Here is a 25,492-nt window from a genome sequence, read left to right as displayed (position 1 = left end):
TTGTTTGGCAGATACTGGATGCTCTGTTTACAACCCTTGGTCTTTTTTTCTTGGTCCTTCAGTTTAGAAACTTCCTTTGACCTACCCTCAAGTTCACAGAACTTTTCTTCATTTGTATCTAACCTGCTGTTAAGACAATCTAATGAATTCTTCATTTTAGGTATAGTATTTTTCATTTCTAACATTTCCATTTGGTTCTTTACAGTTTTCAGGTCTCTGCTGAAATTCTTTAGCATTTTTATTAGTTATTTGAAATTTTCCATTAGTTAATTCCACTATCTGGATCTAATTCTCTTGACTGTTTCTTTTCTTTTTTTTTTAAGACTACGTAATCTCTACACTCAATGTGGGGCTTGAACTCAAAACCCCGAGAAATAAGGCATTAAAGGGGCGCCTCGGTGGCTCTGTCAGTTAAGCATCGGCCTTCAGCTCAGATCAGACATCGGGCTCCCTGCTTAGTGGGGAGTCTGCTTCTCTCTCTTCCTCTGCCCCTCTCCCCCTCCACTGGTGCTCTGTCTCTTGCTTCCACTCTCTCAAATAAATAAATAAATCTTAAAAAAAAAAAACAGGCATTAACATTGACAAGTGAGACTGGTCTATAGTTTCCATTTTCGTTACTTTTGTTGGGTTTTAATACCATAACTAATTTAATTAAAAGGCTACACACTGTTCTTTTTCCATGCATATCTAGCCTGGCCACTGAGAGCCACTGCTGAGCTGCTTAATACAGCACCTGTTCCTGTAGCCTCAGTTTTACCTGTTGCTCCTCACCGGAAATTGCTCCAACCAACATCATGCTTTCTTCCAAGTTCAGATATTAATGCCTGACCCTCTAATCCAGGAGTCAGCAAGTTATGGCTTGCGGGCAGGCCACATATTTTTGTAAATAAAGTTTCCTTGGAGCACAGACACACCCATCCATTTAAGCATTGTTCATGGTTGCTCTCAGGCTACAATGGCATCACTGAGTAGTTCTAACATAATTCTAACAGAGATGGAGAGCGCACAAAGCCTACGTTTGCCGACCTCCGCTCTAATTGATTCTTTTAAGCCAAACCCCATCTTTGTAATCATTTCATAGCAGGGAAAGAGTGCAAAAGACACCGTCTGTGTTGTTTTTCTGAAGTCCAGCCCAACTGACAATCTAGGGTTTTTAGGTGGAATCTAAAGTCACCTTTTTAGGTGACAATCTAGAGAATGTTTTTAGGTGGAAACATCAACCCTGGTAGGCAGCCTTGGTCTCACCTCAGGTGAGGTTTCCTCAGAGCAGAAGAGGCACTATCACTTTTCCAAGCCTCCTTCCACCCCCGAGGAGTTCAAGATAAAAATCGGGGAAGAAAATTGTTCAAACAAAAACATATCTTGCATTTCTTCAAGTTAAATACCGTTAGTGGATAACTGAGCTGGCTCTAATATTTATAAGTTAAATACAATTTGGCTTCTTACTTCTGAAAGCAAACTCTCCAGAGACATAGGATCCATCTTGCTGTAGACATTCCATAGACTCAAACTCACATCCTGCAACTGCAACATAAGGGTTAAAAACATTGAAATAAATGAGTCAATATCACTATGACAATCAGAAGTATCATACATAACTATATTGGTGAAAACTCAGTGATTAGAATAATAAATAAAAATTTTATCAATTATATTAGAAGCAATACATATTAATAAATGCTGTCCCATTCAAGGAAGCTATCTTTACAGAAACTTTGGTACATCTTTTGAATACCCTTCTGAGGACTCTACTCAATGCTCTTTCAATATGTGTTTTTCCAGTCTAACTGGTTGGAGTAGGTACTGTTCCCAGCCCTTAGCATGTATCAGGCACTGTTCTTGATTACTTTTCAGATTTTGTCTAACTCTGCCCTTGGTAGTTACCTGACACTTGAGCGCACTGATACTTTGTTGAATACTTGGAATGGGTGGAGGGCAGGCGAGTCTCGGCAGATCTTTGGAGTTCTCTCTGGGCACTTTCCTTTTTAGTGCTCTAGCTGCCCTACTCTCACCGGACTCTCCACTGCATCTTCTCAACTTACAAAATATACTGGGATTCACCTGGGTACCCCCTCCCCATGCCATGGGCCTGGAAATTTTCTCAAAGTAGTAAACAAGTGCAATCATAGGGCTGACCTTGTCTATTTCTCTCAGAGAATCACTATTTTTCATTGTCTGATGTCTACTATCTTGAAAACCATTGCTTCACATATTTTGTTTTTTGTTTGTTCTTTTGGTTTGGCTAGGTTGAGTTGTTTCGGGAAGGAGAGAAATCTGGTTCCTATTGTCTTGTGTAGGTGACTTTTTTTTTTTTCTTCCTGGAAGCTTTCTGTGATATTCTTTTATCCTTACTGTTCAAAAAAGGCATAGACAGACTTAAGGTTTTTTCTTTCCCATTTATACTTGCTAAGTCATTTAATTTAAAAGTTTTTATTCTTTTTATCACTGAAAATGTTTATTCTTTTTAAAAAATTTCCTCCCTTCTGATATCTCTGCTCTATCTTTCTGCAACTCTTACTTGTTGGATATCAGACTTCTTAGATCAGTTCTCTATGTCTTTTAACTTTTTTCTCATATTTTCTATCTCCTTGATTTTTAAATTTTACATTTTTAGAGAATTTCCTAACTTTACCTCCCAGCCCCTCTATTAATTTTATCAACTATAATTTCCCAGAGCTCTTATTTTATGTTAATTTATCAACACATAATACTTGTTCTATGGTCACCAAATCTTATTTGTCTGGGCATTCTAATGAGAGTTTTGTGCCTTAAGTTTTGCTCTATATCTTAATTACCTTTGGGTCTTACCCAATCCAACTTTTTTTTTTTTTTAATCTTGATCTTTTCCTTTCAAATTACAGGTATTTAATCAAATGTCTGGTGATCTTTGGTTGCTTGTTTTTATTTCCAAATGGAAAGGCTAATTGGAAGCTTTATGCTCTCAGCAGAGCTTGTCAACTACTAGAGAGCAGACAGGCATGAGGCAGTTACTCAGGATCTCTACTCCCTTATATTCTAAATTCCAGAAGATTGAGTTAATACATTTGGCTCCTTCCTCTGTATTCTGGAACAGCTTTTCGAGTATCAACAGATTTGATTTTTTGAAGGTGCTGAATCTGATTTCTAATTTTAAATGCAAACTTTAATTTTACTAATAATTTTGAGACATAATATTTCCTTATGTCATCTATCTCCCTTTTTAATTGTGTATGCTTTACCATATCTCATTTCTCTCTTTACATACTCCATTCTTAAAAGGTACAAAAGAACCATTTTTCTCATTTCTTATTCTATTTCCTGGAGAAAATCTTTTTAAAAAGCATGCTGATCTATCTCTGCATCTAATATGCTATGGTTCCTTTCTTATATTTTGTTGAATCTTTTCATAAGTCTTATTCCACCTTTAAATATGAAGATCTTATGTTTTGTCCATAAAAAGGTAAATGAATGCTTGCTCTATGGTTACTCTCATTATTCAGAAGTTTGCTATTAGAATCCTCTCCTTGAGGGGCTAGTTGATGTAAATTTACATTACTAGGTGACAGTTCCAGCAGCTGGAGAGTTAAGAAGGAGGAAGCTGGAGGCAGGGAAAGCCCTATCAGAGGCACTTCCCTGTGCTGCTTCCCAGGAAGAGTTCTCTATACCAGTAATTCAGTTTGGCCCAACCTAAATGCCAAGTAAAAGCTTATGTGGGTCTGGCTTCCTTTCTCGTGCTGCCACCTAGTACACCTGGAACAAAGCATCCTCTGGGTTAACAACTTTCTTCTGGGTAAAGACATACAATAAAACAGAATTTTTAAAAATTAAATTTTAAGTGTCTGTAGTTCTCCTTCTCTTGGCCTTCAAAAGACTCAAGAGTCTTTCTGGCTCAGGCAGTTATCAGGTCTCTGGTGTGTGACTCAGAGTGGAGTACTACTCCATACCCTTAAGGCTGCTAAGGAAGGGAACCGAGGTGGGGGAAGAATGAGAGGGAGACAAAAGGAAAGTATTTGAGAGAATGACAATTAGCAGTTACAAAGAAAGGCAGGATCTAGAGAAAGGGATCTTGATGTGTGCAGTTTCCTCCTCACTGCCCCCTTCACCCCATAAAACACCATCCTATAGGAAAGATCTACATTATCTTGTAAAGGTTTTTTGGAAGGGATTTTGTTGGGGCGCCTGGCTAGTTCAGTCAGTAGAGCGTGAGATTCTTGACCTCAGGGTCATGCATTCAAGGCCCATGCTAGGCATGGAGCCTACTTAAAGAAAGGAAGAGCATTTGTTCCTTTTGGATGTGTCTGCATACTGTAATGTACCTTAAGGCAGGAGTCAGAGGCCTGCCTCGTTTGGTTTGTATGAAGCCTGAAGCCTCCTAGTGTACTTTTCTTTTTAAGTAGTCTCCACACACAGCACAGAGCCTAGTGTGGAGCCCAATGTGGGTCTTGAACTCAAGACCCTGAGATCAAGACCTGAGCTGAGATCAAGAGTCGAATGCTTAACTGACTGAGCCACCCAGGTCTCCCATGCCCCTGCTCTTCTAAACTAGACAGCATTAAGGCGCCTGGGTGGCTCAGTTGGTTGAATGTTGTCTGATTCTTGGTTTTGGCTCAGGTTGTGATCTCATGGGTGGTGAGATGGAACCCTGCGTCAGACTCCGCACTGAGCAGGGAGTCTCCTCCCCTCTCCTCCCACTCGTGCTCGCTCACTCTCTCTCTCTTAAATAAATAAATCTTAAATAAATAAATAAATTAGAGAACATTACTTCCTGGAAGGGGCAGCTCCCACAGTCTTGTTGAAGTTCTGCTACTTATAGTCGATGTAAGAATACTATAGTTTTGGAGCAGGAAAAGTGGAGTCCAAGTGGTGTGCTTCTCTTCAACCCTACATCCCATGTACCTTCCACATTACAGGGTTTACCAGGCAAGAATCCATTTACTTCCTAAGGACACTGCTACTTCTTGGAAAGAGGGGTAGTAATTAGCCCTGGGCCACGCTTCCTACTCTATGCCTAATAGTATGCTCCCATTTTGAGCATGTCAATGCTCACTCCCTGCTTCTGTGCTGGGGGCAGGTCATCTCAGTGGGAGATGCCTATGGTGATACTGCTAACCTACCAGGCCATCCTCCTTAATATGCACTCCGGGTGACCCCCTCTCCCAGACTCATTCATTAATTCACTTAAATATTTATGGGTCATCTCGTAGATAGAAGGAATACTAAAATAAAAGATACTGTTCATAATGCAAAAGATAACCCTTTTATTCCTCTAGTATGCTGTACTTATATAAAATTCTGCACTGTCTTTTTCATTGATCTTGAATAGTTCTCAAATTATATGAATTTCTAAGATACAAACAACAATGAAAAGGCTGTTTCTGTTCTCAAGGAGCTTCCAATCCAGAGACAAAGAGTGGGTGGGTACATGAGTAGGGGTGTGTGAAAAATGTGTAACATAGGACAAAGAAAGCTGTGAGAGGAATCAGCTTAGGGTGCTACAGGAGTAGTCTGGAAGAACAGTGGACTCGGAATGGGGAAAAGACAGAAAGGAGGACAGAGAGAAACTCCTAGAAGAAAGAACACCCAGAGTTTAGTTTAGGGACTAGCTTTGCACAGCATCTATTTTCCATTTCAAATTTTTTAACTTGCTCCATGCTCTTGAGAGATAACGGCTAGCTTTTCAGAGTGTCATAATGATCCACACTCACATTATGGGGGCCCTTCACAAAGACAGCAAGTGGCAGACAAAAGCCAGGCATACTGCCTTTCATACATACCTCGTACTTCATGGTAAAAAATCCATCCCCTCCAATGCCTTCAAGTGCAAAGGCCTGTACAATTGGCCATTTCTCTACTACAAACATATCAAATATCTGCAAGTGACCTAGAGAAATCAAATAAAACAACCTGTATCAAATACCATCCTGGATGTAACAGTCTAAACCTGATCTGATGTGGTTAGACAGGCATCATCTCTCTCAAAGTCACCATGGCCACATTTAACAAAATAAAAGTGAAACAGATAAAATGGTTAGATATTAAAACTAGAAATACAAAATGAAAGCCAAAGAAAATTCAAACCATAACAAGTTACACAAATTCAGATTTCTCTGCAGTGTATTTTCACATTCTGGTTTCCTAAGTGAGCAAGTAAGTTAGTAAATAAATAGTGGCCTATTACATCTGACTTGCATCACTTAGTGGATATAATTATTAACAGACCCAAACTTGGCTCTTCCCCCTTAAGAAACATAGCCAATCAACTTCCTCAAGGGAAAATTACCAAATCAAAAAATTTCCTTTCTTATACCAATAGCTCTAATGCGCAAAGTTTTTTAAAAATAAGATATAAGCACTGATAAATTTGTTATTTTCCTTTATTTTTACACATAATTTTTTAGCTCACTGTTGGCATATTTTTAACAGCTGCCTGAATTATTATTTCTTCATTTTTTAATTTTTTTATGTTGTGTTAGATGAATTACTATTTCTTATTACCAAGAGGCTCCATAGTTATATCCTCCATACAATTAAGTGCCACAGCTAAATGGCAACTGTGGTAAATCCCTTATCGGTTTTTCTATCTGACTGGATGGCCTGTTGTGTTGTTACAGAAATTTCAGTTATGAGTACCAGCTTGCACAGAAAAATCCCCAAATTTCATGCTGCTTGATTCTCTGCCTTTAGTGAAAATAGATCAATTGGTTTCCCAGCTGAATGCCTCCAATGGAAGGAGCAGTAGAAACTCTAGATTCACACATCATCCAAGCAAGGTTCTGATATGGCTTGTTGTCAGATACTTACCTTGGGAGCTGTAAGGAATGCCAATTCTACTACAGTCTCGAACCATGTCCACAAAGCTGGCAATTTTAAATTCTTCTGCAGCCTCCTCATCTTCATACTGAAGAGGGAAAAATTGAAAGGAAAATAGACTCTGAGAAGACATCATGCAAAATCCCCTATTTTCTTGGTATCGTACCAATCAGAGTTACCTCAAATGACATTTATAGAAGACTGCCCCCAAGAGGGTGTTTCCAGAGCCAACTTTTTGTGTTTGCTGGTCAGATACCTCAATGCAAGAGATAAAACTTGCCTCGAAAATTCCCCAAAAGCTCACATGGAAGGACGGGTTCTTCCCATGTTGTTCAAGGGTCAACTGTGTATCAGTATTTTTTATGATTCTATTTTATTTTTTTTGTTGGACTGTAAGTCTGTTGTGTTAATTTAGTGATCACTTAGGATTTACAGTAAACACCTTTAACTTAAAAAAAAAGAAAAGAAAGAAGGGTTTTTGACCCATATTAGGTCACCATTTCCATGAAATCCTAAATCTCAAGCCCCAATCTGATTTACAGTCAAACCCTTGAAAAGAACCCAAAAGGAAACAAATACCAAAAAATCCAAACATGGAAATGTTACAAAAGCTTATCAGACTCTAGGCCCCTAAGAGAATGGGTGCAGGCTAGTGATAAACAAGCAGGACAGGAAGCTAGGGTCACGAGCCTATGACTAGGTCCCAATTTGAAGAGTCCCTTTTGTCTGTCACATATACAATTTATCTATAAGGTAGCGTCGTCATAATGAATTATGAAAAGTTCCACTAAAACAAATAGCTTTTTTTGTGTAACGACATCCTGCAATTTGACTTTTTTAAGGGGCCTCCTGTTCTAGATCTATACTTTTCTGAAACAGTATCCTTAGAATGTCTCTAAGTGCCTATTCTATCTTCTCCCATTACCTCATTTTCGGTCATGCAGTGGAAATGCAGATTTCTCCAATGTGCCACATAGGGTAAGAGATAGCGATAGTTTACAGGATTGCAGTACAGATGGACACTATCTGACTTAATCAGTATAATTACATCTGTAAGGAAAATAAAATTAAATCACAACATTTTCAAAGGCATTTCCTTTATACATTTTCTGCTCACATAATAATACTATTTAAGCTATTTCAGAGACAACGTAACAAAACTCTAAACTGAAAGTTCTTTATAACGAGGCAAGGTGCCTCAAAGTGACTGTGTAACACTCACGTGTGGGCAGCAAGGACTTTCTAGTTCCCATGCAATGCTCCCACCACTGTGGCCCTCTGGCTATGACAATGTAGGGACAGAATAAGTAAAAAGAACAACCTTCGGGATGTTCTGCTTTTGCAAAGTTCAACACCATCAAATCTGTGGTACCAGACTTAGCTGTGTATTTTGCTACAGAGATAAATACCAAGTAGAAACTCCGAAGCCTAAAGCCACCGAGGCAGGAAATAACACCAAATATTGCTAGTGACAGTTCTGCAGATATTAATGGCTAAAGCTCGTTGCTGTTGACTCAAGGCAATCATGGACCTGAGGACATCACTGTTCAGCTCTGGGAAGGGTTACTGTGTACGGGGGTGAACTCTGTACACAGGAAAGGCTGGGAGGAAGGAAGTAGAGGCAAGTGGACAAGGCATCTATAAATAGATTAGCAGCTCACAGACTTAAGGAATAACCACAAATGTTGGTGGGTCAAATAAATAGCATGATCCCAAGGGTGCAAATAAACCTATGTAAGCTAACAGCCATGAAATGGGGCAGGAATATCTAAGCAGTTTGAAGACTGGGACAGAAAGCAGTCATACTTCCAGAAAAAGAGCAGAGCTCTACTGCATGGCTCCTCAGAAAGCAGAGCCATCTTGGGCATCTCACTAACAAGATGATGCTAGGGAAGTTGCTGGAGGAGGTGGCTGGAAGTGAGAGGAGCATGGGGGCAGGGAGCATCTGAAACAGCAGGTTTAAGGCAATGGCAACACAGTAACACAGTGTGACAGCCCGTATTCCACAAAAACCTAAGCCTGATGAATACAGACTGCAGCTGACCACACCACTGGGTGATCTCTTGAAATAAAGCTCCATGATACTGGCCTTTGGTTTTTCAAAAATCACCCTGTGCCCCACACCAGTCAGACCCAGGTGTTCTAGGGAACACAGTATAGAGCAGCCTATTCACTGCTGACTCTTAGTTAAGCACTAGAATCAAGAGGTGGCAAGGGATGGGACAGGGATCACCTCTCATCCTGTTGGTCTTCTTCATACAGACCCTCTAAGAGCCTTGCCCTGAATCACTTGTAGATTGCCTGCTGAGGCGTGAGAGTTTGAAGTCACGTGGAGAGCCTGAGGGGGGCTTCCTGTATAGACTGTGCTCTATACTAATGTGTAATACTCCACAAAGAACTGGGATCCAGTAAAAGAAATAATGCAACAACTACTAAGCCAAATTAAGCATTCTCAGAATCTCACAGGACTCTGATGTCATTGCTCTGAACAAAATTAACAGTAAAAGATGGAAGGGTAAGAAAATTGGATGAATATGTAAACTATTAAAAACATTTTTTTCAAAAATAAATCCTTCGTGTTGGCCTCTTTTCCTCTCATATAGAGATCAAAATGTAGATGCATAAATCCAGTGATCTCAGTTTGCCAACTACTTGGATTTTAAAAATGAATTTACTGATTCATTTTTAATTCATTAATGATTTATTAATTCAAAGAAAATATTCATTTCATAAGCACCCATTGTGCCAGATGGCAAGATAAAGACAATGATAAGCCAAAAAAACACACCTTTGAGGATTTAAACTATTTCCTTAATTTCAGTACTACAATATCCTTAGCAACTTTGGCTGCAGTGAAATGTGTGGCTGGTATGAGCATATGTCTTTTTATAATTCTAAATGGCTGCCAAGATGAATTCTTTTTTTTTTTTTCTTTTTCTTTTTTTTTTTTGAAAGTAGGCTCCATGCCATGGAGCCCAATGCAGGGCTCAAACTCACAACCCTGAGATCAAGACCTGAGCTGAGATCAAGAGTCTGACCCTTAACCGACTAAGCCACTCAGGCACCCCAGGATGAATTCTTTCTAAACCAGTAGATATACAGCACAAAGAAGCATTTTTTAAAAAAGATTTCATTTATTTACTTGAGAGAGAGAGAGAGAGAGCACAAAAAGGGGGAGGGGCAAAGGGGGAGGGAGAAGCAGGCTCCCCACTGAGCAGGGAGCCCGCTGCAGGGCTTGATCCCAGGATGCTGGGATCATGACCTGAGCCAAAGGCAGATGCCCTGCATAAAGAAGCATTTTTAAAAATCAAAGTCTGAAACTAAAATTGAAATTGAAAGAAATTTAATGGAAATTATAATTGCAGCCTGCTCCTTCTGCACTTCCTAATAAAAAAAAAATCTTTAAGCAATCTATAAGGATAAACACTGTTAAGGATTCTACCACAGAAGAATTTTCACATACAGTGGACCAGGGTTCCTCAACCTTAGAACTACTGACAGTTTAGACCAGATCATTCTTTGCGGGGGGAGGGGGACTGTCCGTGCGCCTGCAGATGTTTAGTAGTCACTCCGCCCAGTTGTGACAATCAAAAATGTCTTCAGATATTGCCAAATGCCCCCACTTTAAAACCACGGCACTACATCCACTGCAAGGTAACTTCAATATCAATATTCAATATCAGATGTTAGCTTTCCCACACTACCCAGCTGCTTCATAAGAGCTGCCTGTCTCTTGTCCAGTTTGATTTGTCTATTCCTGTGTCTCCTGATCCATCTGGCAGACAAGTCATGATGCTAAGTATGTGATATCAGAGACAGCTCCTGGGCATCAGCCCACAACAGTATCAACACAGGGAGAGTGTCTCAGAGTTGAAGAAAGGGGAATGTAAGCAGAAAGCCTCTATTGTAATAATGGGCACCGTCATGAATTAAAGTCACACAGAACAATTCCCAAAGACAGAGCTGGACAAAGAGTCTTTGTTCCTAAGCTGAAGATCCACATGAAGTCTTCCTTGTAGGAGTAGCCTGCAGGCTCATCCTTTACCCACAACTGAATGTGCTTTCACAGGACAAGAGCACATAATCTGAACCTCCCAGCATGTAAAGCCAGTAGGCAACTCAGAGGAAAACTAGTACTTTGCCAAGAAGATATAAAGCCAAACTGATATGCACTTTTCCCTCTAAAGCTGATTTACCCAGTAAACATATTCTGAAAACTACTTGTCACTAGTCTTGTATCAACCAGCAGGTTACTAACAGGAGCATACTACTTCATACTACATATACTTACCATCTAGAACTTCTTCAGAAAACCCTGTTTTCTCAAAATCACTTGTATTCTGATTGTACAAACCAAACAGAAGATAATTCGCCAGCTCTCTGCAGCCTTCATTATACCTGCTATCGATTCCTGAAAAGCAAAGAAGGCTCTGATCAGCTGTACTACGGGACACAAATGACTCCCAACAATTTGCCCCTGCTCGGCAAAACCCTGATGGTTAGGTTAAAGGCAGAAGCTCACACCAGTTTTGTGCCGGAAACGAAATTAAGCAACTCTGTGAAAGAAGCATCAAGTACTCTTACTTGGTTTTCAAGATCTATTTCCAAAAAGCAATTTTTGAGTATAGAAAGAAGCAGAAAATATGGCCCATGTCCTGCCATGGCTGGTTAAAGATTTTGGAATACTTTTCAGTTGGAATAGAACTAGGGGATAAAAAATATTCACTTAAGAGAGCTTTATCAAAACATGATCAAATAAAGGCAGATTAAGGTAGTTTGAAAAGAACTCAAAGAAGTGAAAAACAGGACAAGTGAATGGAACTACAGACACCCATCATTTCACAATAGTTATCAAGCTCAAGGCCCATCACTGTGCTGGATGCTGGAGTGTGTGGTAAATATGCCTGCAAATGGCCCCCATGGAATTTACAGTCTAGCAGGGCTGGGTCAGAGACAAAAGAGAAATTAAACAATACACCTTCACTACTGCCTCTCAATGGCATGGGCATATGTACTATCTGGGTCCTGATTATCTCTGAATATGTCACGGGCAGGTGGTAGCTGTCTACATGAGGCTGAGGAAGGAGTTGGAGCAGAAAGAGCTCCAAGAATAGAAATATGGCTCGAGTCTGGCAAAGCAGACTGTCAATAGTCACTCAGACAAGTGAAAAGTAAAAAGTAATGGTCATTTAGACCAGAGGGGCCCAGGAACTGCCTGTGGCAGAGGACTTCTAATATAAGAGAACTCCCTTCTAAGTTGAGATCAAAGCAGCACAGCCCTGTTCTATCCCATTCCATGCTTCAGTGAAGAGAGGGATGAAAAAGAATCAAAAGCCAGAATGGACTGGCCTATTTAAGGACCAAAGTTTGAAGGGCTATAGAGTTAAAAATAAACAGTAGACTGGGCAGACCTAGTCTCACCACGTCCACTTCTAAAGGTTCCAGCTGCATAAATTGCTGACATGAAAAAGATTGGCCATGTAAAATTAAAGGCAAAAGAAACTCCATGTAGGCACTATGTCTTAGCTGACAAAGTTGTTTTTCATAGGATATTATGGGTTAACAATTCTGATACTGCTATATATGTATACTGGAATTAAACAAGTAAACTGATGGTGGATGATGGGTGCCAAGTTTCTTACTGGTGAAGTAGAAGTTTACAGATAAGCAAAAGGGGGAAACTAGAATAATCTACATAGTAACTGGGTAGGCTGGAGACATTAATATGAATTCATGTTTAGCTTAATATAGATACAGATGGTTACATAACATTTACAGGTAATGTACACACAAGTATTTTGTTACTCTGTCAGCTGCCCCAGGGCCTAGAAGGAATGACATCCCAGTAGTAACAAGAGTATATCCAATGCCCAGATCCTGGTTTCTAATACCATTCTCCAGTAAAAGGAACCCCATCACTCCTTGGAGAAACGGCTGATTCTAGGACTGGAGTGGAAATATATAAAATAATCTCATAGTGCCAGAAAGTACAGAAGTGCTAAACAAACATAACTTTGATTGCAGGGGAGTATGTCAAAGGAAGGGACACAGAAGCCAACTGAAATGATAGCATAAGTACAGTAATGAACGGGTACTTTTATTCGTAGGTAAATTCATGGCAGAGATAGGCCCCACCCTTCTGAGAGTTGCAGCTGGAGAGAGAATCCAATAAATGTTGCTCGAACATTTGAAACCTTTGGCAGGAATTCCAGGTCCACCACAACTATGGGGGTTTTGTTTTGTTTTTAGGTAAACTACAGCTTTAACCAAAAATAATGTAATTTTTATCATAAATCCGCATTTCCTTCTAAAAGCAGAAAACTTGATTACATTTTCCCAGGTAAGCTCAGTAAAATTATTGTTCAGTTTTTTAAATTTCAAACTTAGGCAATTTTTAAGGTTCTGCCCTTCATTTCCTCTCTGAATACCATTTAAATTTCAAAGACGGCTTGTGCAGGTGTGTGTGTGTGTGTGTGTGTGTGTGTGTGTGTGTGTATTGACTGTATATAGTCAAGAGGCATTCTTTGTTCTCTGCTGGCATCAGCCGCTATTTATTTTTTTAATTTTTATTTAAATTCAATTAATTAACATCTAGTGTATTATTAGTTTCAGAGGTAGAGTTCAGTGATTCACCAGTCTTATATAATACCCAGTGCTCACTGCATCATGAGCCCTCCTTAATGCCCATCACCCAGTTACGCCATCCCTGGTCCCCCCCTTCCCCAGCAACCCTCAGTTTGTTTCCTATGATTAAGAGTCTCTTATGGTTTGTCTCCTTCTCTGATTTTATCTTGTTTTATTTTTCCCTCCCTTCCCCTATGATCCTGTTTTGTTTCTTAAATTCCACATATGAGTGAGATCATATGATAACTGTCTTTCTCTGATTGACGTATTTCGCTAGGCATAATACTGTCTAGTTCCATCCATGTTGTTACAAACGGCAAGATTTCATTTTTTTGGATGGCTGAGTAGTATTCCATTGGATATATGTACCACATCTTCTTTATCCATTGTCAATGGACATCTGGGCTCTTTCCATAGCTTGGTTATTGCACCACAACTGTGTTTTTACGGAGACCCACCAATGTCTGGGCTGAGTAGTGGAATCAGGATTCAAACCTAAAACCTGCCTAGCTCCAGAGTGCATGTTTTTAACCACTCTGCACACTGCCTCCCGCAAGCTTAAATGCAAGTGCTGTTAAGTGAAAACACAAAATCACGCATAGAATGTATGAGGAAAGACAAACAAGAACCTAGTAGTGGTTCGCTTCTGGGAAGGAACTTGGGTGGTTGATGGACCAACCACCAGACTTAACAATTCCACTTCCACGACTCAATAATATGGGTATAAATGAAAATGAGATAAATAAGATCAATCTGTTACAGAAAAAATCTCCAAGATACATTGTCAAATGAAAATTTAAAAATTAGGTTAACAACAGTATGAATAAAACGTTCCCATTTGTGTTTGAAAAAGAAAAGATTCAATTGGCAATGCTATCTCTGGGGAGTGGAACCGAGTATCTGAGATGGTTAGGAAGCTCTGTTCATTATCATTTGTGTATTGTCTTAATTTTTAAATTATATGATGCATTTTCATAATAAAAAAAATTAAAGAACAAATAAATGCCCAGTTCTGCCACTCTATGGTCCTGGTCAAGTCTGTTTCATCTCCTAGAGTTTTGGCTTCCCCCTCCGTAAAAAAGAGACAACATTGCTCCTTTGCAAGGCTGCTGTGAGAAGAATGAGATAACATGTACAAAGTACCTGCCCTGTGGTAGGTCCTCCTTATCCCACTGATAGCTCACCTGGACTCATGAGAACAGCAACAGATTTCAAGGGAAGAAGAGCTGGGAGAAGGAGACTAACTCAAGCTTATCTTACAATGATACCATTATTAATATCTTCCTTGAACAGAAGCCAGGTTGCCCCACTTTGTTAAAAGCACTGACCTAGGATGCAGAGGATCCCATCAGGCTGAGACTTGCTGCTCTGGGTCAAGATGCTCTGAACCTGGCGGAGTCGGCTGCAGCTGCAACAAGAACAGAAATCAGCTCCTAAGTGCCAGCACACAAAGGCATGAAGAAGAGGAATGATGCTAGGGATGGAAACTGGTCCTTGCCTGGTTTTGATATCAGAACTATTAACATGAACTGGGAAGTACTCCCTTCTCTTCTACTTTCTGGAAGAGATTATGCAGAATTTATCTGAAGCCTAAATCTGAACTGCTGATTACAAACTGGATAGTCTGTGGCTCTGTGGCCCAATAGAGAATGAATCCAAAGGCCCTCTTGTGGTCAATGCTAGACAGGACTGAGACTCAGCAGCTGATCAGAAGGCTCTCCAATGATATCTCAATTTTGAGGATTATCAAAGAAGAGTTTCCACACTTATTTGCCCTGTGGTACCCATCAGTTTGCCAAAAACAAAAGTGAAAAACATATAAAAAACAAAATATTGGTTTAAGGACCTAAATGAAACTCTTCTGATTCATCATCACAACTACCCCCAGTTAGAGTGTCAGCAAAGTGTATTTGTTTCCATTTCTGGGCAGGTCTATTCCTGTGGCCTTAGCGATACTCCCTCCTCCCAAAAACAGCATAAGGAGAGGCACTCCCGGACATTAATATCACTTCTAAGGATTCCATGCTCTCCATGCCAACCCCTCCTCTTTCCCAGCAGTCCCAGGAAAAGGTGCTCGATTTCCTGCTTAAGACTGATCCTTCCACTAGATCTGCCTCCACTATTCATTCCCTAACACTCCTATATTTAATTTTTTCTCTACAGTCAACATATTCCCAACCTTACCACATCATTATTAACTAAGATCCTCCATAAACCAACTACACTAACTGTTCCATCTATGACAATCAGACTTCATCCCCACTCTTCGCTGAATCTGCTCCATTATACTGCCCTATACTCACCCAAACAACTGTATTCAGTGAAACACCACTATTTCTCTTCCCTGAATTCTTTTTTCGCCCCCGGATTCTTTCTGATGTTTCCACTCCCCAAAAAATCCATTCCATGACTTAGTTGTCATTATCACTGTCTTCCCTCACAATGTTCACATATACCACCTAACATCAAAACCAAAGACAGTACTCCCAGAAAAGAAAGCTATAGACCAATATCCATCATGAATATATCTCTAAAAACCCTTAATACAATATTAGTAAATAGAATTCAACAACATATAAGAAGAATTATACACCATGACCAAGAGGGGTTTACCCCAGGGATGCAAGGCTGGTTCATAACTGGTAAATCAATCAATGTAATCCATCATATTAACAGGCTGAAGAAGAAAAAAAATTATACAGCCATATAATTGATGCAGAAAAATCATTCAACAAAATTCAGCACTTGTTCACAATAAAAACACTCAGAAAATTAGGAAATTAAGATTATATTTAATAGTGAAAGACTGAATGCTCTTGCCCTAAAAGGAGGAACAAGAAAAAAATGTCTGCTCTCATCACTCCTATTCGACATGATAACAGAAGTTCTAGCTAGTGCAATAAGACAAGAAAAGGAAATAAAAGACATACATATTGAAAAGGAGGAAATAAAACTACCCTTATTTGCAGATGACATAACGGCCTATGTAAATCTATTATCTTAGAACTATTGAGTGAGTTCACAAGGTTGCAAGGTCAATATATAAAAATCAACTCTATTTCTGTATCAAAGCAATGAACACATGGAAACCAAAATTAAAAACACAATGCCATTTAAATATAAATTCAACAAAACACGTATAGGATTTACATGCTAAAACCTATAAAACACTGATAAAGGAAAACAAAGAGGGGCACCTGGGTGACTCAGTCGGTTGAGTGTCAGACTATTGGTTTCAGCTCAGGTCATGATCTCAGGGTGGTGAGATTGAGCCCCACATCAGGCTCCACGCTCAGTGTGCTGGAAGGTCTCTTCCCTTCCTTCCCCCTGCTCACATGAGCTCTTTCTCTCTCTAAATAAATAAATAAAATCTTTTTTAAAAAGCAAATCAAAGAAGATCTAAGTAAATGGAGAGACACTGTCTATGGATTGGAAGACTCAAGATAGTATAGATGTCAATTCTCCCTAAATTGATGTACAGATTTAACAAAATTCCTTCAAAATTCCAGCAAGATTTTCTGTAGATATAGACAAAATTAACCCAAAACTCACATAGAAAGGCAAAGGAACTAGAATACCTAAAAATTTTTGGAAGAAGAAAAAATAGGGAGAGGAATCACTCCGATGTCAAGACTTACTATACAGCTAAAGTAATCAAGACTGAATGGTACTGATGGGAGAGATAGACACATAAATCAATGGAACAAAAAAGAACTCCCAGAAATAGACCTACACAAATACAGCTAATTAATTTTTGATAAAGGTTCAAAAGGAATACAATGGAAGGATAGTCTTTTCAATAAATGGTGTTGGAGCAAATGGGTATCCACAAACAAAAACATGAACCTCAACCTAAATTTTGTATCTTATACAAAACAAACTCAAGATAGATCACAGATTTAAAATTTTAAATGTAAAACTATAAAATCTTTAGTTATTTTTTAAAAGATTTTATTTATTTTTTGACACACAGAGAGAGAGCACAAGGAGGCAGACTGGAAGGCAGAGGGACAGGGAAAAGCAGGCTCTCCACTGAGCAGAGAGCCAGATGCAGGGCTTGATTCCAGGATGCTGGGATCATGACCTGAGCGGAAGACAGATGCTTAACTGACTGAGTCACCCAGGTGCCCCGAAACTATAAAATCTTTAAAAGGTAACAAAAGAAAATCTTCAGAACTTAAGACTTAATGAAATTCTTAGACTTGATACCAATAGTATAATCCATGAAAGAAAAAAAAAATCAATAAACTGGACTTCATCAAAATTGTAAACTTTTACTTTCTGAAAGACCCCGTTAAAAGAATGAGAAAACAAGCTACGACTGGGAGAACATATTTATATCACATATCTGACAAAGTAGAATATATAAAGAATTCTCAAAACAATGGTAAGAAAAAATTAAAATCCAATTAGAAAATGGGCAAAAGGGATAAAGAAACATTTCCTCAAAGAGGATATAGAGATGGCAGGCAGATAAGCACCTGAAAACATGTTCTACATCATTATCCATTAGGGAAATGCAAATTAAAACCACAATGAGATATCACTGCACATCTATTAGAAAAGCTAAAATAACAAAGAGTGACAATACCAAAATGCTGGGGAGGATTCAGAGAAACTGGATTGTTCATACATTTCTAAAGGAAATTAAAGAAGACACCAATAATGGAAATACATCCATGGGAAATACATCCATGTTCATGCACTGGAAGACTTAGTGTTGTTAAACTGTCAATACTACAGAAAGTGATCTATAGATTCAGCACAATCCCTATCAAAATCCCAACAATGTTTTTTGTAGAAATAGAAAAATCCATCCTAAAATTCATAGGAAATCTCAAGGAACCCAGAATAGTCAAAACCATACTGAAAAAGAAGGACAAAACTGGAGGACACACTTCCCAATTACAACAGTAACTACGAAGCTATGGTAATCAAAACAGTGTGGTACCGGCATAAAGACAGACATATTGAACAATGGAATAGAATACAGAACTCAGAAATAAACTCTTTTTCTGACTGGCTTATTTTCACTCACTATAATATCCTCACAGTCAAATGATTTTTCACAAGGGTACCAAGACCACACACTGAGAAAGGACAATTTTTTAAAAAAGATTTTATTTGTTTATTTGACAGAGCATGAGAGAACGTGTACAGGCAGGGTGAGGGGCAGGCAGAGGGAGAGGGAGAAGCAGGCTCCCTGATAAGCAGAGAGCCCGAGGTGGGGCTTGCTCCTAGGACCCTGGTATCATGACCTGAGCTGAAGGCAGATGCTTAACCAACTGAGCCACCCAGGTGTCCCAAAAGGACAATTTTTTCAACAAATGGCTTTGGGAACACTGTGTATCCACATGAGGAAAAATAAATTTGGACCCTTACTTTACACCATATACAAAATTTAACTCAAAACAGAAAAAAAGACCTAAATGTAAACCTGAAACTATAACGGTTCATGTTTTTGTTTCTTCTTTTAGAAGAAAACATGGGAAAAGCTTCATGAAACTGAATTTGGCAATGATTTATTGCTATGACACCAACAGCACAGACAACAAAATAAAAAATACATAAATTAGACTTTATCAAAATTAAAAAGTTATGTTCACAGAAGGACACAATCAACAAAGTGAAAAGGCAAACCACAGAATGGGAGGAGATATTTGCAAATCATGTATCTGTAAGAGATTAATGTCCAGAATATATAAAGCGCTCCTACAATTCAACCACACACACACAGAAAAACCCATTCAAAATAGGCAAAAGACTCGAATACACATTTCTCTAAAGAAGATATATGAATGGCCAATAAGCACATGAAAAGATGTTTAACATCACTAATCATGAGGGAAATGCAAATCAAAACCACAAAGAGATACTAATCCCACACAAATTAGGATAGCTACTATTAAAAAAAGAAAAAACAAGCAAGGATTGGGAGAAATTGGAACCTTCAGGCACTGTTGATGGGAATGTAAAACTGTAGCCGCTGTGGAAAACAGTATGGCAATTCCTCAAAAAATTAAAAATAGAGGGGCAGGGGAAGAGAAAAATTTAAAAATAGAATTATCTTATAATCCAGAAATTCTACTTCTGGGTATATATCCAAAAAAACTGAAAACAAGGATTTGAAGAGATATTTGTATACCCATATTCACAGCAGCATTACTTGCTATAATCAAAAGGCAGAAGCCAGTATCTATTGACACGAATAAGCAAATTCTGGTATATACATACAGTGGAATATTATTTAATCTTAAAAGAAAGGAAATTCTGTAACATGCTAAAAACATGGATGAACTTTGAACTTTACAGGAAGTGAAAAATAAGCCACTCACAAAAAAGACAAATACCATATGATTCCATTTTTATGAGATACCTACAATATTCAAATTTAAAGAGACAGAAAGTACAATAGTGGTGTTGGGCTGGGGGAAAGAAGTGGGGTTACTGTTTAGTAGGTACAGAGTTTTATAAGATGAAAAGAGTTCTGTGGGTCAATAGTGGGATTGCAGCACAACAATATGAATGCACTTAATGTCGCTAAACTGTACATTAAAGGAAGGTTAAGATGGTAAATTTTGTTACAGGTATTTCACAATTTAAAAAATTTTTAAGTTAAAAAAATCAATGTCATGTAAAACAAAAAGAACAAGAGAGAGAGAGAACTCTTCTAATGTGAGAGATTAAATAATAACAATGTAATATAAAACCTTAGTTTGCTTAAAAAAACAAAAACAGGGGCGCCTTGGTGGCTCAGTCGTTAAGCATCTGCCTTTGGCTCAGGGCATGATCCCGGTGTTCTGGGATCGAGCCCCACATCAGGCTCCTCCGCTGGGAGCCTGCCTCTTCCTCTCCCACTCCCCCTGCTCGTGTTCCCTCTCTCGCTGGCTGTCTCTCTGTCAAATAAATAAATAAAATCTTTAAAAAACAAAAACAAAAACAAAAACAAAAAAAAAAAAACAGGGAAATATCCATGAAACCTCTGGAAAAATTTGGATATGGACTGGGTATTTGATGGTAGTAGGGAATTACCGTTAATATTCTTAGGTGAGATGGTATTGTATTTATACCTAGAATGTCCTTTTTTTTTTTTTTAGCAGATACTTGAGGAAGTACTTAGAAATGTCATAATCTGTAACTCACTTGAAAAGAGTTTAACGAAAAACCAGAATGAGAAAAAGAAAAGAAAAATAAAGGTAACACACGGCGAAACTGTTAAAAATTACTGACTCTAAGTGGTGGGCATACCAAGTATTCACCGTACTACTCTTCCACCTTTTCTGTATTATTTGAACATTTTCTTAATAAACATCTGGGGCTGGAGGTAAGGGTGGAGCAATTTCGGGTTTTAGAAGTGGCAGAACAGAAACTACAAGATGATCAAGATCAAAGTAAGAAAACTTCTTTCCCTGGGAAATGGTTGTCTGTCCCTCTCCACTCTCATGTTTACTACAGGATCAATCCTGCAATCATTCTCCGCACTAGAAATATTTCATCGAGTTGGTCCTTTGGCCCATTTCCTAACCCATATGAACAGCAGACAGACCAACTGCCAAGGTTACCAAGAGTCTTTGGTTTTCAAACTAACAACCAGTCAGTGACAAAAAGCATGACTATGTCATGTGACCAGGAAACAAACAGCTCCCCCAACTACTGCTGTGGAAAGCCAAGACAATACTGAGAATAGGAGCGAAAAGCGTTTCTTTTCCACAAGTATCTTGGCCAAATAAAGTGGAAGCATATAAAATACAGAAAGACCTTTTCCTGTCAAATGAGTAAAACTAAATTCAGTTCTTTCCTTTATATATTTTCCTGCTTCCCAAATTTAATTCTTAACCAGAACATAGCCTATTATTTGTCACTGAACCATTAAACTTGTCACTTATTGAAGTACTTACCTATTAAAAAAAAAAACAACCCAGTAAGTACAGAGAAAACCACAATCGCCGGTATTCCCAGCACTCAGAATTAGACTCTATTAACCTTTTGGCACACTTGCTTTTATCTACCTTAGTGCCGCTAAGTAAAATATTTATTATCCTTTTTTTGATGAAAAAAAAGTGGAATATTAAAATTGTCACTGCTCCTGACTCCCAGAGGTCACCACTGAGCTTGTTGTATATCCACCAGTCTTTTTTTTTTTTTTCAATAGAAACTTTCCAATATACACCAAGTCCAGCAAGAGCACTGCCCTCTAGCTTCCAGGTTTACTTGGGGACAGCCAGCACATCCTGGGTAGATAGATGGCCTGAGGTCACCAGGACTTTACCAAATTCCTCCTTCAGAGTACCTGTCGTCTCCTCAGACCCACTAATGTGGTTTATGTCCAATTTGCTGCTTTTATACTATACTTTATTTCTGACTTTCCTTGGGTTCAGATTCAGAATCTAAACATGATAGATGATAAAGTGAAGAAGCCAAACCTAAACAGAAGCAGTTTACCCAAAATCACAAGGCTGAGCCAGGATTAGCGGCACCAAAATGTGAGCCACCAGATACCTTACCTCTGAACTTCTCCTTTCTGCTACACCTCACTGATGTCCTGACAAGAAGGTTTGCTACAGACACAGTACTTCTGAATTCTAAACAGTCAGTCATCTCTGTTTTTCCCTTTTTTTTTTTTTGTTTTTAAGATTTTATTTATTTATTTGACAGAGACAGAGACAGCCAGCGAGAGAGGGAACACAAGCAGGGGGAGTGGGAGAGGAAGAAACAGGCTCATAACGGAGGAGCCTGATGTGGGACTCGATCCCAGAACGCTGGGATCACGCCCTGAGCTGAAGGCAGACGCTTAACCGCTGTGCCACCCAGGTGCCCCTGTTTTTCCCATTTTATAATAGTTAATTCACTGCTCACTGCTTTTACAAGTTACTATATACACAGCCAGGTATATTTTCTTGTTTGTATTTCATTATCCTGGTTCCCTGGAAATGAAGGACAAACAAACCTGAAAAGTTTTTTGCCTGTTTTTTCCTCCATAAGTGACTTTATGTTAACTTATTTTCAAAATTAAATAATGAATATATTGTCCTTATATTCTGTATGCTTTGTGTTTTGATTGTTTTACAAAGAGAATCCTCATACTAATATAATTCACCTTATTACAGAAAACTGTGAACAATTTTGTGTGGATCTCTCAGTAATGTATAGTTCAGGTGAGTTTTTTTGGGGGGTGGGTTGTTTTTACATAAAATCATAATCATGATACGTAACTGCTCTGCAACATGCTTTTTTCACTTAACATTATACCATAAGACCTTTCCAAGTTAGTACCTAGAACTCAATCACATTTTTAAAAGTGCCACACTGTATTCTTTTTTTATTTAACCAGCCACTCTGATTGAACATTCAGGATATTTATTATTTTTGCAAGAGCAAACAATGCTTCAAAGAATAACTATATCCATATTTGGCACAGCAAAAATGTCTGCAAGGTAGAGACCTAAAAAGTACCACTGCCAGGTTAAGAAGTATCTGCATTTTAAATTTTGATAGATGTTGCCAATTGTTTTCTTAAAACAGTCACCTACAATATACCAGAGTACCTGTTTCCCTAAAACTTTCTAAACCATGTGTTATCACTCTTCAACTAATTTTCATTATCATACTTTTACACTTCTCCCTAATCACTAGGGAGACTGTCCAATGTTCATTGACCGTCTATACTTCCTTTTCTGTGAATGCATATTCTTGTTCTTTACCCATTTTCTACTTAGTCATGGTGGGGGGTTCTGAGTAATTTATATATTCCATATTTTAAAAGTCGTATTTCGGCCTTATGCTGCAAATATTTTCTTTAAGCTTCTAGACTTTGTTTATGGTATCTTTTTCATGCAGGAGCTGTCAAGTTTTATTTAACTAAGTCTAAGTAACTCTACCTTTAGGCTTAGGAGTTTTAGGTCTCCCTTTTGTGTCTTCCCCACTCAGTATTATAAAAAAGAAATAAAATAAAATGCCAATTATTTAATTTTATTTGTATGTGTGTGTTTTAAACATGTGGCTCTTTGCTCCTCTGAACTTGCTTTTTTACTTTTGTGAAGCATGAAGACTATACTTTCAGGGATCATTTCTATAGTTTGTTACTTTTGTGAAGCAAGAGTATAACTGTATTATCTTATTTTATTTTATTTTATTTTATTTGAGAGAGAGAAAGCATGAGCTGGGGGGAGGGTGAGAGGGAGAAGCAGACTCCTCGCTGAGCAGGAAACCAAAAGCTCCTTAATCCCAGGACCCTGAGATCATGAAGGCAGATGCTTAACCGACTGAGCCACCCAGGTGTCCCAATATAACTATATTTTTCCTCCAAACTATTAATGATTCTCCCAAGACCACATATTGATCCTTTTCATCCTCTGATGTAGAATGCCACTTTTAGCATATGTTAAATTATTATACAAAGTGGGATCTGTATTTTCAATCTTTACTTGATCTATTTATCTATTCTCTCAGAAATGGTATACTTAAAAAATAATCAAAATTATTACTTGAACTTTGTAATAAATGGATTATTTTTATATCTTCTAGGGCGAGTTCTATCATTGTTTCAAAGATCATGGCTTTTATTGAACATTTTTTCTTTATTTTTTTTTAAAGATTTTATTTATTCATTTGAGAGAGAGAGAGCGAGAACACATGCGTGGAAGGGAGAGGGAGAGGGAGAAGCAGACTCCCCACTGAGCAGGGAGCCAGATGTGGGTTCAATCTCACGACCCAAGCCAAAGGCAGACACTTAACCATCTAAGCCACCAGGTATCCCTGAACATTTTCTTTTTCTTTTTAAGATTTTATTTATTTGTCAGAGAGAGAGAGAGAGAGCATGAGAGAGCACAACCAGGGGGAGTGGGAGGCAGAGGGAGGAGCAGGCTCCCTGGCAAGCAAGGAGCCCGATGCAGAACTCGATCCCAGGACCCTGGGATCATTATCGGAGCCAAAGGCAGACGCTTAACCGACTGAGCCACCCAGGGTCCCTGAACATTTTCTTTTTAAGATGAATTATAAAATCAGTTTGTCAAGTTCCAGAAAAATTCCCACTGAGAATTTGTATTGTGATCATACTGAATTTGGACAGCATTGAGCTCCCCACTCAGGAATATGATGTATCTCTCTATTCATTTCTGTTTTATGTCCTTCTGTCAAGTTTTATATTTTTATTTATGTAAGTTTTACACATTCCTTATTAGATTGATTCCTAGGTATTTTACAGTTTTTGTTCCCATTTTGAATGTCATCTTGAATCCATTACCTTTTTCAAACAATTTGATAAATTCTTATCAGTTCTAATAGTTTTATCTATTATCATAGTTTTCCAAGTAGCAAATCACAGCGGTTTTATCTCTTCAATATTTACAGCTTTTATTCTAACTCATTAATTCATCGCATTTTTATTGAGCACCTACTGTGTGTCAGGCACTGGTCACTCAAGAGCTGGGGTGGAGGGACTTAGCAATTAATAAAAGGGAAAAAACCCTTGGGATGAAAATATTAGCATTTACATTTTGTTTTATTTATTTATTATTTCAGAACTTACATTTTCTTTTTTACATGAAGCTCGAACTCACAACCCTGAGATCAAGACCTGAGCTGATATCAAGTGTCAGACGCTTAACCAACTAAGCCACTCAGGAGCCCCTAGAATTTACATTCTAATTGGGAAATGAATGAAGGAGAAATAAAAATAAGTAGGAAAAATACAGTTATCATATGGCAGTAAGTGGAGGATTAAGAGTCCTAAGAGGAAGGTGGGTTGCTGTTTTAAAGAGAGATATTAAGAAAGGTTTTACTGGGGGTGCCTGAGTGGCACTGTGGTTAGGCGTCTGCCTTCGGCTCAGGGCGTGATCCTGGCGTTGTGGGATCGAGCCCCACATCAGGCTCCTCCGCTAGGAGCCTGCTTCTTCCTCTCCCACTCCCCCTGCTTGTGTTCCCTCTCTTGCTGGCTGTCTCTATCTCTGTCAAATAAATAAATAAAATCTTTAAAAAAAAAAAAAAAAGAAAAAGAAAGGTTTTACTCCGAGGATATTTGCATAAAGACCTGAAGGAAGCTAGAGAAAAAGCTGCACAGTAAGTGCAAAGGTCCAGCAAA

General features: G+C 38.5%; 1 protein-coding gene and 1 pseudogene across 1 annotated transcript in view; one reads left to right on the top strand and one right to left on the bottom strand.

Annotated features, from left to right (window-relative positions):
• The window catches only part of DNAAF9 (dynein axonemal assembly factor 9), a 125,136-nt gene that overhangs the window by 90,244 nt on the left and 9,400 nt on the right, over positions 1 to 25,492 (bottom strand). Inside the window, exons 2-7 of the mRNA XM_040638055.1 lie at positions 14,742 to 14,821; positions 11,081 to 11,200; positions 7,715 to 7,839; positions 6,781 to 6,877; positions 5,754 to 5,860; positions 1,447 to 1,524 (exon numbers count right to left, since the gene is read on the bottom strand). Of these exons, the coding sequence (XP_040493989.1) occupies positions 1,447 to 1,524; positions 5,754 to 5,860; positions 6,781 to 6,877; positions 7,715 to 7,839; positions 11,081 to 11,200; positions 14,742 to 14,821 (607 nt within the window). The remainder of the gene's footprint in view (positions 1 to 1,446; positions 1,525 to 5,753; positions 5,861 to 6,780; positions 6,878 to 7,714; positions 7,840 to 11,080; positions 11,201 to 14,741; positions 14,822 to 25,492) is intronic.
• Positions 23,458 to 23,617, top strand: LOC121104690 (annotated as a pseudogene).

Source organism: Ursus maritimus, unplaced genomic scaffold (assembly GCF_017311325.1).
Source record: "Ursus maritimus isolate PB19 unplaced genomic scaffold, ASM1731132v1 scaffold_22, whole genome shotgun sequence".
Taxonomy (NCBI): domain Eukaryota; kingdom Metazoa; phylum Chordata; class Mammalia; order Carnivora; family Ursidae; genus Ursus; species Ursus maritimus.
This window is presented reverse-complemented; position numbering and strand designations above follow the sequence as displayed.